Source organism: Gorilla gorilla, chromosome 6 (genome assembly GCF_029281585.2).
Source record: "Gorilla gorilla gorilla isolate KB3781 chromosome 6, NHGRI_mGorGor1-v2.1_pri, whole genome shotgun sequence".
NCBI lineage: Eukaryota > Metazoa > Chordata > Mammalia > Primates > Hominidae > Gorilla > Gorilla gorilla.
The window spans coordinates 45,365,156-45,382,064 of record NC_073230.2 but is presented as its reverse complement, the minus strand read 5'-3'; the positions used below and the strand labels follow the sequence as shown (position 1 = coordinate 45,382,064).

At 42.3% G+C, this 16,909-nt stretch overlaps 2 protein-coding genes across 2 annotated transcripts in view; one reads left to right on the top strand and one right to left on the bottom strand.

Moving 5' to 3' along the window:
- EPDR1 (ependymin related 1) overlaps positions 1 to 3,158 on the bottom strand; it is a 31,339-nt gene extending 28,181 nt beyond the window's left edge. The window contains 2 exon segments of the mRNA XM_004045325.4: positions 2,543 to 3,065; positions 3,068 to 3,158. Of these exon segments, the coding sequence (XP_004045373.3) occupies positions 2,543 to 3,065; positions 3,068 to 3,158 (614 nt within the window).
- Positions 3,159 to 6,777: 3,619 nt separating this feature from the next.
- SFRP4 (secreted frizzled related protein 4) lies at positions 6,778 to 16,909 on the top strand. The gene is made up of 6 exons (XM_004045324.5): positions 6,778 to 7,634; positions 9,275 to 9,355; positions 9,450 to 9,515; positions 11,409 to 11,607; positions 14,033 to 14,096; positions 16,051 to 16,909. Exons 1-6 carry the CDS (start codon positions 7,124 to 7,126, stop codon positions 16,234 to 16,236), a joined length of 1,107 nt encoding a protein of 368 aa, XP_004045372.3. The 5' UTR covers positions 6,778 to 7,123; the 3' UTR covers positions 16,237 to 16,909.

The window sequence follows — 16,909 nt, the reverse complement described above, 5'->3', positions numbered from 1 at the left end:
CCCATATTCAGAGTCTGGATTCAGATCCAGATTTGTCTGACTCTAAAGTCTAACTTTTTTAATTGTAAAAAAAAAAATACTACCTTTGGAGAGATGAACCCTTATCCTTCTCTTTGACACACTCCTCTGCTTCAGCAATGTGCTCTCGGCCATCCCAGTCCATCTTCAATATGACTATTCATCAATGCACCACTACTGTACAAGTCTTCACATAAAACTACATAGGATACCAATGCACCCTGAATTAGAAGTGCACAAAGTCAAGCTCTGTTGCAAGGAACAGCATCACCATCTACCCTATGCCATCAGTACCATTAGCTTCACAAGCCAAAAATGGGGGCCTCTTTAACGTTTTCCTCTCCCTCACCACGCCTGCCACAACCCGTCCAATCATGTACATTTTCCTCAGTTGAACCTCTTCAATACTTCCCTAATGCATTCACTTGCCCCCTGCTCACCATTTCCATCGCTACTACCCATCTCTCACCTGGACCACTACGAAAATCTCCAAGATTGTGTTCTCACTTCCACTCTTGCTCCACATGGCTCCATTTTGTGTCCACATCTTGGGAATGCATCCTTAAGGACACATCCAGGGATCTTTAAATAATTTAATCACACATTCCACGGTTTAAAACTCCTTCAGTATGACCCTTTGCCATGTCCTGTGCTTCAGCCCTAGCAGTGAGTGGTCTGCGGTTTTTGGAATTTACTCAGCTCTAAAAACTCCAGGATGGCACACACATACCAGGCATGGATACACCTGCATCCCCCTGGACCAGCAGTCTCTCCACATCTCCCTGGGAAACCTGTACAGGTGTTTTGGAACTCACTCTCATTTCAGCTCCTCCAGGAAGCCTGGGTTAGGTGCCCAACTGAGTTCTTCTCATCACACCCCAGCTCTCACCCCTCATCCCACTGTATGGAAATTTTTTTTATTTATGTGACTTCACCTCCAGACTCTGACCTCCCTGAAAGCCAGGAGCCACTCTGTTTATACACAGTGCCTAACATGAACAAATGCTTGTTAAATAAATGAATGAATGTGAACCTGGTATACCATAGGCGTCAGAACCCCCCCTCCCAGCTTCCTCAAGTATTAGCTGTGTGATCTTAAGAAAGTTGCTTAATCTCCCTAGACCTCAGAGTTATTGTCTGTAAAATGGAGATCATAAAACCTATACTGTCAAGTTATTGTGAGATTTAAACTAAATTATATAATATATGTAAAGTCTTCAGTGTCATGCCTCATATATAATAAGTATGCAACTGTTAGTTGTTATTATTATTACTGTGCCCTTCAAGACCCTACTGAAAACATTCATGTTCTTGAAAGACTTCGAATCAATTCCCAGTCCACCATAATGACTGTGCTGCTCTGTGCTGCATTTCATAATGCATTATTTTGCACCCTTGATATTGTTTGAAAGGGTCTGCCCTTTCCATACTTTCTTCAAGTCACCTAATACTTGAACAAATGCTTTTAGAATAAATGATATTATCAAGTTTGGTTTTGTTCTATAAACTAATGGTGCCCTTTTGCTATAGATCTTACAGTCCATTGGAGTTTCAAACCATGGAAATTCACTTTGCAACTCCTAATGATGCAAATGCCATAAAGAGAGGCCAGTGAGAGGAACACACTTAGGGGGAATGGCAGGGCTCTGGAAGGGAGACAGGTGGTGATCCCAAATTAGAAATCAGGTCTTAAAGGGGCCACAAGCGAGATGACGTCTCAAAAAGAGGGTTTTCTTTGTCACAACAGATGTGAAAAGGTGAATGGTCAGACCAATACTTAAAAGAAACTTACAGCTTTGCCCCTGTAAGCAATACTGTGCAGCCATTAAAAATAGGAGGGAAGCTAATAAAATGGCAAATAAGAACATATAAGGGACAATGTTAAGTTAAAAAAAGATTCAGATAACATATGGCTTTTGATCATAGTATGTAAAATTTGCTTTAAAATAAACAAAAAACTTAAAGGGAGTAGACCAAAATTTTAATGCTGTAACAATTTGGTAAGTTTGTGGGTGAAATTTTCTTTTTATCACTTTCCCATACCGTTTGTAGTCTTGCTATATTCTTTTAAAATACAAAAAGTATTTCTTAGAAAATACATATTCTGCGTGCCTCTCTCGCAGATGGCTCTAGAAAGAAATGAGATAGCGCAGAAGACACGCCCTAGACTGCAGGGGGCTCCATGAGCCCAGAGCCTGACTCAGCAGCGTGAGAACAGGGGCGAACCTGGGCATGGGGCACTCTGCAGCTTGATCCCGCCCTGGATGGGTCCCTTCTTTACCTGCCACCGCCTCGCTGGGTGTTACTGAGTCCCCCGCCAGCAGGCCGCCCTCGGTGGGCGCAGCGCCCCTCCCAGCCCCCGACCATGCTATCCCCAAGCGACCCTCCTCGCGAAAGATCTCTCTGGGAGAAGGGAGGAGCTGCAAGGGGCCGGAAAGAGTTACAGGGCGCAGGCCTCTGCGACCTCGCCCTCCCCATGCCCGCGCGGCTCCCTACTCCCGCCCCGCGGGCCGATGACCTGTACCTCTTGCAGGGGATCAGCGCCTTCCTCTCGTCCAGCACCCGCACGCGCTGGTTGAGCCCGTCGTAGGAGAGCAGGGCGCGGCTGTTGCGCCCGCTACTTTGCTGGTACATAACCTGGCGCCCCTCCCACTGCTGCGGCGCCTGGCACGGGCGCGGGGCTCCCACCGCCCCCAGGCTGCACAGGCCGCACAGGGTCCAGGCCCAGAGGCCGCCCAGCAGCCAGACGCCCAGGGCGCCCGGGACGGTGCGGAGGGGAGCGCGTCCTGGCATCGCGGTCAGCCTTCCCCGGGCCGAGGGCAAGCTCAAGCCCAAGGGGGCGCTGAGGCGTCCGGGATCAGAGTGGCTCCCGCCGGCTCTTTTCGCACTGTGCCGGGAGTGTGGTCTGGACCAAGGTGCTTCCTGTCCCTTCGGTGGCCTCTGCCGCTTTTGAGATCCAGGCGCGCGAGTCCCGGTAGCCGGGACCAGGGCCCGGGGAAGGCTCCAGTGAATCGCGCGGGAGCTATTTCTGCCTGGGCCACTGCCTGCTGCCACTGCCTTCTGCCGCTTCGGTTTTCACTGCTCACTGCTGCCAACAGGAAATGCAGTGGCAGTGGTGCCACTAGCATCCTGGGAGGCATCGTGTTTTAAGAGGGGGGATGGGGGGAGACTGTGCTGAGAAGTGTGTTTCTCCACTAACTTCAGTGTTCAACAGGTAATCACACACGGAGGGGCAAGTTCAAGGTCAAGATAGGAAAAGCAGAGCTGCTGCGTTTGCTGTGCAAACGTTTGCCCCGCCTACATTGCCCCTCGACAAAATTGCAAACTTCTTCCTCCAAATTAAAAGTGGAAAGACGAGTCTTTTCCTGAAGAAATGATACTAGCTATTCATCATGGCCGCTTCTCAGCTCCCATTCCCAGTGAAGAGTCTAGGAGACTAGTAGACAGGCCCTTGCATTGGGCCTAGGACTCATGGACATAGCCTCAAGGTCACAGTGAGACTGCTCCTCCCATCGCCTGGCAATACCACCAGCCGAGTGGTTTGGGTGTCTGGGGGGTTTCGCTTCTTCAAGAACAAGGTTAATTGAGTTTATATTTATGTAATGTTAGGATCTATAATACGGAATGAGCGAGGCTCACACACCTGTAGTCCCAGCTACTCCGGAGGCTGAAGTGGGAGGATCGCTTGAGCCCAGGAGTTAGAGGTTGCAGTGAGCTATGCCACTGCACTCCATCCAGCCTGGGTGACATGGCGAGACCCTGTCTCTAAAAATATAGTGATAAAATATGAAATCAAGAAAAAAGAAAGGAACTAAAAAAATGTATAGCGTCTTTCCATTTGAACTGCATTTCAAGGATGATTAAGATTGAGCCAGGTGAAAGTGGGAGATAACATTCCTGAATGAAGGGCATAAGGACAAGAAAAGAATAATGCTGGGGTTCAAGGACAAGGTAGAGGAGTACTCTGAAGCCATAGCACTCATTTTAAGGAATTTGTCATTGATATTGAGGACTGTGGGAACTATCAATCAATGTAAAGCTAGGGAGGAGCATCATCAGGCATATGCTTTAGAAAGCCCACTTAGACAACAGAAAGGGTAGGGCCAGAGGGAAGGCAGGGAGAGGAGGAAGCTACTGTTATCATCCTGGAAAGAGATGATCCTGACTCAGCTAAGGCAGCGGGAGTGGTCATGGAAAGGGTGGAAGACAGTTGGGAGCTGTAGAGAAGCATTTCAACTCAGAGAGGGAGGTTTCTGGTTTGGGCCACTGGGAGTCCAGTCCTGAGTGAGGAGAGATGATCAATTCATTTTAGGATTGGTTGATCTTGAGCTGACTGTGGAGTATTAGAGGTGGAAATATCCAAGGGACAGCTGGATAAATACTTCTGGAGACCAGCAGAGCTTTTGGATTAGGAAGCCATAGGTACATAGGTGGTAAATGAAGCCGAAGAGTAGAACAGTGGTTCCCGGGGAAATTCCGCATCCCCCTCCCCAGCAAAGAAACATTTGGCAATATCTGGAGACATTTTTGATGATCACAATGTAGATGGGGAGGAGGCTACCGCTGACATTTTGTGGGTAGAGGCCAAGGATGCTACTAAACTTCCTACAATGTGCAGTACAGCCACCTCCCCCCTCCCAAATGAAGAGAAAATTATCTGGCCCCAAATGTCCTAAGTGTTGGGGGTGAGAAAACCTGGAGTTCAGGGGAGTGTTGAGTGTGAGAAGAAGGATTAGGATGGAGCCCCAGAGAGCTCCAGACATTTAAAGGATGGGCAAAGAACAGGCACTTGAGGAGACCAAAAGGAGTCACCAGAGAGAAGCCACTGAATGAGGCAACTTCCCGAGCCTTGTTAAATAAATGTAAGGCATGGAAAGAATGGACTGAATGCTGAAGTAGGGTGTTCTAGAATCACAGCCTCCCTGGAGGTCCCGAAGAGGAGGGACAGTTGACAGGTTTTCCTGATGCATCCTTCTCTGCTGCCCCCTGTCTGTCGAACCACCAGAGACACTACCAATGGGCCGAATGGGGCAGGCAGAGAGCTTTAGGAAGAAGGGCTCTTCATTTCCCCTTACCTTTTCTTAAAGGGCATGCCTCAGAGAACATCAGGGAAGTCCATAAGACTTTGTGACTTGGTACTTACATAGTTAAACAGATGCAGCAGGTTCAAACTGGCTGCAGAAATTTGAGCCCTCTCCGAGTTTGCCCTGCTCAGATTCATAGGAAAAGTGTAGGGTAGTTCAGCTCTTTCTCTTGCTCCCCTGGTAGGAACTCCAGCTGAAAATCTTTTTCACTCAGTGAAGGGTTTAGACTCATTGGAGTTTACTGCTAGAAATGGCTTGAGATGTCATCTGGGCTTTCCTCCTCATGTGATATTTTACTAGCCTGGCTTGGCATCTTTGGAGGTGGAGACTGGTTCTATAGGAACTAGATTACCTTTCTAGAGTGGCTTGGCAGTGTAAGAACACCCTGGGCTTCCCCTAAATAAGAACCAGACTCTTTGGATGAATCCTGAAATGTATTTGTCTCATTTATCCTTTTCACTTACTACGTTTAATTCATGTTCCCTAAAAAATAAGATAATGCATTTAAAGTTCTTAGCTTCATACCTTGACCATTGTAAATTCCCAATAGATGTCACTTGCGCTTGTTGTTTCCTCACCTGTTTTAATCCTTAGTCTTCAGTTTTAATCCTCAGTCAAAACTAAACTAATTGTGTAGGTTTAAGCTTTGGAGAGAAAAACCATGTGCCTTAAATTCAAGTTAAACTATGTTTTTAAATATTAACATTCAGAGAACATGTTTCCATATTGCTGATGCCCTAATAAATAGCATATACCAGAAGTCTTACCACCTGAAGATTGATATACATCAATCTTATATAAATAAAGCCTCCCTTTTCTGTAGATAGCTGAGCCAGCAATTGGACTACCTCTTCCTCATGCAAGTAAGATAAAAGAGAAAGCAAAACATACATACTTGCATCCCATAGTACACAGCTTCTTACTCAACTCAAGCAACAGTCTCTGAGCACATCAAAAATCAAGATTTTAGGCTGCTGAGGTGGAAATCCTTTGGCATGAAGGATCAGAGCAGGGGAGACCTTTCAGATTGTGGTGCCCAATGTTTTCTCCTGGGTTCCACTAATGCTGCAGAGGGGAAAAGGGAGTTAGAAGGAAGAGGAAATGTTAGAAGACATTTCTCAAGCTGGAAGATGCTAGCACACCTTCCCCCAGTTGTTAACTTCCTGGAGCAGAAACAAACCAAGTGTTATACTGGAAAAATTTCGGCCCAAACTGTCTACTAGCAACAACAACAACAAACCACACTCCACACAACTAAGGGCGGAGTGGGAGTGATTTATACAATGTGACCCTCCTGTTCTGACATTCACTGCACTCTCGCCTGCCTTGCAGGACAGTGTCCCAACTGTCCTCAGCGCTCCTCATGCCCCCTACCGGAGAAAGCAAATATATTTCAGAATTAGAGGGCAGCAGAAGCTCCTGTTTTCCCCCACCTCTATACTTGGAAAAACTCTAAGGCAGAGGGAGCAAAGTTCAGTTTTCAGCCAAAGAGTGTCTTTCTCTCTCTTGAAATTCTCTCCCGCACCCTCTTGTATCCGGTGTCGAAAACAACTGCCAGAGGTTCTTTTTCTTGGTCCGAAGAAAAAAGACTGGCCAGACTAAAAAGGAGGGACTTTAGGGGGAAAGCAGGCTTCCAGCCCTGGGCTGCGGCCCAGAGGGGATGATGTCACCGCTTCTGCACCGACGGGCCTGGGGGTGGGGCGGCCGAGGGGGAGCCCGCGCCGCGGCTGCAGCTGCCAAGGGAGCGTTCCGAGCCCACGTCAGGGGAGGTGTCGGGATAAATAGGGTCCCGCAATGGCCGTGGCTGGCTGCGCTCCGAGCTGCGGAGTCCGGGACTGGAGCTGCCCGGGCGGGTTCGCGCCCCGAAGGCTGAGGAACTGGCGCTGCTCGTGCCCTGTGTGCCAGACGGCGGAGCTCCGCGGCCGGACCCCGCGGCCCCGCTTTGCTGCCGACTGGAGTTTGGGGGAAGAAACTCTCCTGCGCCCCAGAGGATTTCTTCCTCGGCGAAGGGACAGCGAAAGATGAGGGTGGCAGGAAGAGAAGGGCGCTTTCTGTCTGCCGGGGTCGCAGCGCGAGAGGGCAGTGCCATGTTCCTCTCCATCCTAGTGGCGCTGTGCCTGTGGCTGCACCTGGCGCTGGGCGTGCGCGGCGCGCCCTGCGAGGCGGTGCGCATCCCTATGTGCCGGCACATGCCCTGGAACATCACGCGGATGCCCAACCACCTGCACCACAGCACGCAGGAGAACGCCATCCTGGCCATCGAGCAGTACGAGGAGCTGGTGGACGTGAACTGCAGCGCCGTGCTGCGCTTCTTCCTCTGTGCCATGTACGCGCCCATTTGCACCCTGGAGTTCCTGCACGACCCTATCAAGCCGTGCAAGTCGGTGTGCCAACGCGCGCGCGACGACTGCGAGCCCCTCATGAAGATGTACAACCACAGCTGGCCCGAAAGCCTGGCCTGCGACGAGCTGCCCGTCTATGACCGTGGCGTGTGCATCTCGCCTGAAGCCATCGTCACGGACCTCCCGGAGGGTGAGGCCGTAGGAAGGATGGAGGGAGGCGAGGAGGCGCCCGGGGCTGTGGCTGCCACTTGAGAACTGGGCGGCCACACCTAAGGCTGCCAGGGGCGTCTGAGGCTTGTAGGAGGTGGGAAAGAATGGGGGAAACATTTTCTTCAGAAAAAGTCTGGTTTCTCCCATAGGAATTTTAGGAGCTAGCGGAGAGCACTGCACCCCATAAAGAAAAAAAAAAAAAGATTTTGCTTACAAAGGGAGCCTTTGATGATGTTTGCATTTATAGTAATAATAGAAATGATAATTGCAGTAAACAGGTGTTGCTAGGTGTCTGAGCAAGTGTTAAACACATTACACGTTATTCACTCATTTAATGCCCAAAATAATCTCACCAGGCAGGTGCCAATACTCATTCCATTTAGTGCTACTTCTTAAAAAGTTTTTTTTCTGAAAAAGCAGTAATGGTCATTGCTTCCCACCAGGAGTGAGATTTGTAATTGCAGTTTCCCTGGAAAATTGTGAGGTCTGTTTCATAGTCATTGACCCGGAGTCAACTACTGTGGCATTTTAGTTAACCCCATCTCTGCTTCCACCTCCTTCTTTTTTCTTTGGTCATTTGACTGCTTTTCTAAAAAGAAGGAGAGGTTTAAATTCACTTCTTGAAATGAAACCTAGGAATATTTTTGCATTCTTTTATCCAGGCTTTATCTGACTCAGGTTACCCCACATTTAAACAGACTATGATATTGCTGTGCTGGAATCTCTGAAGTTATACCCCAGAGCATTGCCCTAAACATGAAGGAGGAGTGGTTAAGTGAACAGGGTAAATGGAAACTCCTCTGTAATTTAGAGTTTTAGGAAAGAAAACATATTTATTGTTTAAATTATATAAATAATAGAGGGTTATGCTTGGTTTTGGTTATATACCTGTGAACTGTTTCTGCACTGCAAGATATGAGGTAGGGATTTGGAAATATTTTGGTTATTTTGATTAACATAAACTGTTAACTTGGAAAATCAACATTTAAATATGACTTTGGGAGAGAGTGATGTGATTTATCCAGTTTGGTTGTATATACCAGTGAGGTTAAATGGATATACATTCACATCAATTTGTGCTTGGATAGGCAAATATTCCCCCAGAGGATTTCTTTCCTAAGCCCTGGATATCATTATGAAAGGAGAAGTCAATAATCACATGCCGTTTTTACTATATATAAATATTTTTTGTTTTGTTTTCTTTTTTTTGAGACGGAGCCTCACTCTGTTGCCCAGGCTGGAGTGCAATGGCACAATCTCAGCTCACTGCAACCTTCGCCTGCCGGGTTCAAGCGATTCTCCTGCCTTAGCCTCTAGAGTAGCTGGGATTACAGGCATCCACCACCATGCCTGGCTAATTTTTGTGTTTTTAGTAGAGACGGGGTTTCACCATATTGGCCAGACTGGTCTCAAACTCCTGACCTCAGGTGATCTGCCCTCCTCGGCCTCCCAAACTGCTGGGATTACAGGTGTGAGCCACCTCGCCTGGCCCATTTTTACCATTAAATACTATTCTTTTGCGATACTGTTTTAGTTTATATCTTCAGAGGGCTCTTTATACCAGCTGGGTGAACAGACCAAATCACCAACCACGCCCATGTGGCCCTGTTTGTGTTTCAGATGTTAAGTGGATAGACATCACACCAGACATGATGGTACAGGAAAGGCCTCTTGATGTTGACTGTAAACGCCTAAGCCCCGGTGAGTTCTTTCTTCGTTGATGTTCCCTCTACTTCTCCTCTCCTGAGTGATTTCTGTTCTCTTTCCAACTTGCTGCCTCTTCTGCCTTTTTTAGATCGGTGCAAGTGTAAAAAGGTGAAGCCAACTTTGGCAACATATCTCAGCAGAAACTACAGCTACGGTAAGTCATCTGTTAAAGCCATTTACTTTTGAGACTTGGTTCATTACAAAGCTGGAATCTCAATAAGGTCGCTCTCACTAAAGCTAGTCATAAATTAAAGAAAACAAAAGGTTGACTATTTTTCCAGTTGATCATGTGAATTCTATTAATATATGGCACAATAACAACTGCAAAATGTCTTGCTTTTCTGGATAAATCAAGTGCAAACAAAGGAAATGACCCAGGTGATAACAATTACATGCATCAGATTGAAAATTTGACATCTTGATCCTCCTTGTCTTGGTGAGAAGTGCTTATCAGCCCTGATGGCACACCCCACCTGTTCTCTTCCTGAGGTTTTACTGCTGCAGGAAGAATGGGAGAATGATCCATGGATCTGATTATCTGAGCGTCAGAGAATTAAGGCCCATAGGCCCAGACAATTGAGATCTGCCTGCATATCCTTTTACTTGTGACTAGCTACAAATATTTAACATCTTAAATAAATTGTGAAAAAAATGTTAATCACAAAATCCTATGGTTACACTACCGAACTAGTTTAACTGCCCTCCTCTCTTACTTGAAAGAACCATTCAGCATTTTCTTCCATGAATAAGTCAGTCATGAAATTTGAAATGTTTTAAGTAATTTTAATTTCACAATTGTCATCTGAAAGTAAATTTAATTAACATATGTTCTTTTTCAATTCAAAAAGAAATGTAAAAGGCAGACATTTTAAAAATGTCTGTTTGGGCTGCCTACTTTATATTTCATTGCATGTCTTAAATCATTTCTGCTGAAATAACATAAAGTGGTTTTAGGGAAAATGCTTATTTTGTTTGCTGACTTAGTTTTCATCTTGCAGATTGAAATTTTATATCAGTAAGAAACTTTAGGATATATATCAGACATGAAAGTAGGAGGATCACAGAAATATAGAAATCTGAAAAAAAATAAGCTGTTACAAAACTATCAGATTTCAGAATCATATTTAGCCAATGTGGGTAATTCAGCAACAACAAAAAGTAGTTTATCTTTTCCTGTAGCTTTTTTTCTTATAGCCTGCTCTGTGTAGCTACCATCCTAATCTGATTTACTTAGTCCCTCCTCTGCCAAGATCCAGCCTGAGATACTAATCTGAGTTTCACTGTCATGTCGTTCTCTGGGGTGTTATGGCCTTGGAACGACCTTGATGAAGAAACCATTTTGTATTCAAGTCCTTTGGTGTCTTCATAAACTGGCTTCCTGAAATGGAATCCAAGACAGAGCCATATTAGGCTGATTACAACTCTATGGGAGGCAGTAATAGCAAGAGACCACAGAAACCAGCATTTAAAACTTGGTCAGAGACAGTGACATTAACAGCCATCTGTAATAACAGTTCTATCTCTGCTCACCATGGGTCTACTTTGTCAGTCTGTGAAATTTAAAGATTGAGAACAGTAGTCCTCAGAGACTCCCTCCAGTTCAAAAATGTTATGACTAATAACTATCTCTGTAAAACAGAAGCAGCTCAAGCATCAGATGAGTGATTGAAGAAATGCAAACCTTAAGATGACTTCTGATCTGAATATATATGATCCCCACTTCAAATTACCACAAGGAAGAATACAAATATATGTTTCTGTGAATTTTTTACTGACCTAAAGTCAGAGAAAGACTAAAACCTGCTTTTCAGCTTGCTTTCCTATCTTGCAGTATGCCCCGGAACATTTAAGACAATGTTGACAATATAGGACACCATCCATTTAGCATATGACTGTGTGGGCTGTTTGCCTGCACTCAGGCCACTTGGACATAACCATAATTACAGGAGTGATTCTTTAAGAGAGGCTCAGAAGTTGGCATGAATACACCATCCCTAGTTTTTCCCCAAAACCTTCAACAACACTTTTATCTATTTTTAAATTGCAGTTATTCATGCCAAAATAAAAGCTGTGCAGAGGAGTGGCTGCAATGAGGTCACAACGGTGGTGGATGTAAAAGAGATCTTCAAGTCCGCATCACCCATCCCTCGAACTCAAGTCCCGCTCATTACAAATTCTTCTTGCCAGTGTCCACACATCCTGCCCCATCAAGATGTTCTCATCATGTGTTACGAGTGGCGCTCAAGGTAGGCACAAAGAGGCAGAAGGAACTGTATGCACACTGTTAGGAAGACCTCAATCTCAGTTAGCAGTCATGGTTTAAAAATATAACAAAAATATGCCAAAGTCTTTTTAAAAAAATTAGTTTAACAGATGCCTCTGTTTGAATAGCATATATTCTATCAATTAATTCTTCACAGAATGAAGGAAAAATCAAAATATGAGTATTTGAATAGAGTCTTTAAAAATCAATTTCCAAATTTGTTAAGTGGCTTCAAAATTTACAGGCAAGTCAACTGTTTTAAGGAAGAACAATTCTTTTCAAATCATTCAAACAATTTTAGAGTGGCAAATACTGAATTTTTAAGGCCACTTTAATAGCTTACAGATGAAGTAAGTAGCGATTTGAGACTATAGTTCCACATGTTTTCCATATAAACACTTCATAATATTTGATAGAGTATTGCAAACAAACGCACACGCACACACACACACACACACACTTTAAGGTGATTTCTGAATCAAATATGTGGTTCTCAATTCAAATCATCACAAGGCAATGTATAAACAAATAAATATATGCTTCACACACACACAAATTCTAGCTGTGTGTATTTGTCTCCCTGGCCTCGCTTTCTTTCTAAATTTTTTTTGGATATTGGTACATTACTTGTAATATAAAGTCAAACTCTTGAGCCCAGCCTCCATGTTGGGCCCCATAAGTTGATGCAGTATACTTCTCCAGCAAAATCACTCAGTATTACATAACAAGGCATCCCTCCCATTCTCTGCTGTTAATGCTCATCTGTTTCTTCTAGATATAACCTAAGACTATTCCTCTGAAAAGAAACCAAAAACATCTTTGGGAACTAACTCCACTTTTCTGTATTCTATCAGTACTTGGGTGCCCTCCTTACAACATGGATATCACCTTGAGTTCTTGGTTTTAAAGCCAGATTCTGCGTATATCTTGTCTCCTTAAAGAAGCAATCAGTGATTCTGGACTCATCTCTACCAAGGTGTTTGCATCTGCTGCAGTGCTAGAGATCCAGTTGGGGATACCAGGTTGTTAGTCATTACATTCTATCTGGAGAGATGAATGGATTATAATCCATCCCAGTAAAAATAGTTTTGGATAATTGGGACTTATGTCCTCACAAATGATTCTAATAAATTGGTAAGGGTATGTAAAGACAATTCTGAAAATAAGAGAGGAAATCTTCCTTATGAGACCCGCAAACCTGGTGTAAAGTTACACTTGTTAAAACCATGTGATGCAACAGTAGACGTAAAGATAAATGAAACAGAGCAAAAACTCTTGAAACAGGTTTTAATGCATAAAATACAGCTTTTCATTATGAAGGAAATATGGCACATCAATAGAAAATGAATGTATTGTTTGGTAAATGTTGAAAATATTCTTATTTGTAAAAAATACATTCTTTTCACTTTATACTGTACTTTCCAATAACTTTCAAATGGATTAAATAGATAAATATTCTAAGAACTTTAAAAAAAGGACAAAATTAGGTGACTAAATATGTTATATCTGAAAAGTAATTTGTAAACATAAAAGTAATGTAAGAAATTACAAGGAAAAATATCAATACACATATCTGACTGCATAATATTATACATATAAAAATCACAAATAATGATAGGCAAATAAAAATTGAGAAACATACTTGCAAAAGATATGAAAAAATAGTAATCTTACTAAAGAGTTCATAAAATTAATATTTAAACATTGAGACCACGATATAGAAATATATATACAGAAATTTATATAGAGAAGTTCAAATAGTAATACAAATAGAATACAAATAGTAAGTAAACATTAAAAAAATTATCTCATTAATTCTAAATCCAAATAAAAATAAGATTCCATTTTCACCTAATTCTTAATGTTAGTGAATTGGATGAAAGTGCAACCATTTTGAAAACAACTTGGCACTATGCATTGAAAATCTTTTTAAAAAATACATACCCTTTAACTCAGTTATTTTATTTTAAAAATCTGTCCTAAGAAAATAATAAGCCAGTGCACACTACTGTATACAGGGTTATTCAATGCAATACTGGTAATCATAGCTAAGCAAAAGGGGAATTCAGCAATAAAGAAATGGCTAGATATATTATGGATATCCATATTCATAGTATTATATTATTAACATTATATTTTTAAATTATTCTAATTACATCAGAAAATTTAGATCATATAATGACAAAAGGAAATTTGCAGATCAGCCGATCATCTAAATACACAATGTGATCTAATAAATATAATTAATATTCTTACAAGGAGGAATGAAAGGAAACACCAATAAAATATAAATGGTGGATGTGTGGATTATGGGGTAAAGGATTATTGAATAACTTTTTTACAATTTCTGTATTTTTAGCTTTTTACTTTTGTAATAAAAATCTGTTTACTAAGATAATTTTTTTCAGGATGATGCTTCTTGAAAATTGCTTAGTTGAAAAATGGAGAGATCAGCTTAGTAAAAGATCCATAGTAAGTATCATGAACAATGCTGTGAAGATGGATGTAAGTGCACGTAACAGATTTCTTCAGAGTTGGGGAATTCTTCCCATTCTCTAATCTCCAAGCTCTCATAAGAGCCAGCAATAGCAACAGTATTTGTCTTTTGAATAGGCCGTTAAGAGTGTAGCTATTCTCACTCAGAATTTTTACCAGGAATCTATCATTCGACTTCAAAGGTGATTTAGTTGTGTTCAATACTAAGGTACTGGTTATTTCCAAGTTAAATGAGCCTTTTGTTTCTTTATTACATGTAGTTGTTTCAGTGAACCATGAGACACTTGAGCAGACTTAATATCCATTGAGATTAAAACTGACATATATTTGGAGGGGTGAAATATCTAGTACTAAAACTTACCCTATCACTATACATAGCAGAATCTTTTCCTGTATTTATAATAATTTAAGACTTTTGTCAAAAATTATATGCAAAAAGTAATCGTTTTGCCGTCAAATCTATGATTTTTGTGGTAACATTGTAGAAATATTGGTAATTCAATTAGAGGAGTTAGAATAATTTTTTTCCCAGAGATGTGAAATTATACCAATCTAAAGACACCAGGTAATTGGTTTTAAATTTTTAAAGCATCCCTTATCTGCAAAATATGTCATATATATTCAGAAGAATTTGTGTTTACAGGTTCACAAAACATATTGCTATTGCCTATGCTCTCTTAGTTTGCACCAATAAAGAGTTCCAAGCAAGAGAAAAGTATATATTAACAATTGAGTTATGGAGAACGTAGTTAGAACACAGCCTCCACTAGTCAGTGCATTTCTGAATAAGAGAACCAAACACTATTGTGTTAAATCAGAGCTAAAAACTCATGAGCTGCTCAGGAGCATGCTTAGTTCTATTAGACAGGAAATTCTAGCAAGATTGGTTATCTGGTTTCCAGGACTACAGTAGATTAGAAGCATCAATACATGAAGGCAAGCAGACCGTGAGAACCTGAGCTTGCCGAGAGGAAAGCATTCAATAATCATAGCTGTGGGGACCATTCAGTTTGGCAGCATATTTTCCAATATACTTCAGTAGAAATTTGCAAATATCACCACATGATAGCAACATACCATAGTGAGTTTATTATTTTAGAATAGACTAGAAGTGTGTCATTGCACAGTGGGGACAATGTTTTTCTTTTCATTGCATTCCTAGTGCCTAGAATAATACCCAGCTGATGACTGTGTTCAAACTTTTGGCTGAATGAAATAGACTCTAGCCAAGCAGGGACATCTGTGTTAATATAAAGCAATGTCAATTCAAGTGGACTCACTTTTTTATTGTTCCTTACTTGAGCTATTTAAAGAATAAATTTTTTTCTATCAGAGAAACTTGATTTTTCAGAATGACTCACTTCCCAATGGTTCTGGATAGCTAGCACGTTAGCGGATGACTAGGTGTAGAAGGGGACTCTGTCTTCCTTTGGATGTGGGAGAAAGAAGTGAACAAACCCCTGACTTCCCAGTGACATGGGGTAAACTAATGCTAGTAGCCATGAAATAAGAGCCTTTTTAGAAGGCTTTGCACTGTAGGAATGTTGCATTATAGGGCTAGTGGTCAAAAGTGCATGGGTGAGGGCCTCAGGCTCTGGAGTCAGAGTGGGTGAATTTGAATCCTGACTCTGACATTTACCAGCTCTGTGCACTGCAAATAACGTCTTTGGGCTTGTTTCCTGACCCTGTCAGTGGTGCCTATTTGGAAGGACTGTTGTTTCAATGAAATGAATGCATGTGGAAACTTCATCACACACTGAGCACTTTCCAAGTCACCTGGTACATGATAAGTGCTTGACATAGGGTAGCTATTACAATTGTTACCATCATTAATATATTATGGTGAAAAACTTGCCTTAATTTTCACATTAGCTGAGCATCATAAAGGGGTGAGATAATTTGACAGTTATGTTTACAAATTGCCTTTCAGCAGTGGGAAGAGAGGCTGCAGGAACAGCGGAGAACAGTTCAGGACAAGAAGAAAACAGCCGGGCGCACCAGTCGTAGTAATCCCCCCAAACCAAAGGGAAAGCCTCCTGCTCCCAAACCAGCCAGTCCCAAGAAGAACATTAAAACTAGGAGTGCCCAGAAGAGAACAAACCCGAAAAGAGTGTGAGCTAACTAGTTTCCAAAGCGGAGACTTCCGACTTCCTTACAGGATGAGGCTGGGCATTGCCTGGGACAGCCTATGTAAGGCCATGTGCCCCTTGCCCTAACAACTCACTGCAGTGCTCTTCATAGACACATCTTGCAGCATTTTTCTTAAGGCTATGCTTCAGTTTTTCTTTGTAAGCCATCACAAGCCATAGTGGTAGGTTTGCCCTTTGGTACAGAAGGTGAGTTAAAGCTGGTGGAAAAGGCTTGTTGCATTGCATTCAGAGTAACCTGTGTGCATACTCTAGGAGAGTAGGGAAAATAATGCTTGTTACAATTCGACCTAATATGTGCATTGTAAAATAAATGCCATATTTCAAACAAAACACGTAATTTTTTTACAGTATGTTTTATTACCTTTTGATATCTGTTGTTGCAATGTTAGTGATGTTTTAAAACGTGATCGAAAATATAATGCTTCTAAGAAGGAACAGTAGTGGAATGAATGTCTAAAAGATCTTTATGTGTTTATGGTCTGCAGAAGGATTTTTGTGATGAAAGGGGATTTTCTGAAAAATCTAGAGAAGTAGCATATGGAAAATTATAATGTGTCTTTTTTACAATGACTTCAGCTCTGTTTTTAGCTAGAAACTCTAAAAACAAAAATAATAATAAAGAAAAATAAATAAAAAGGA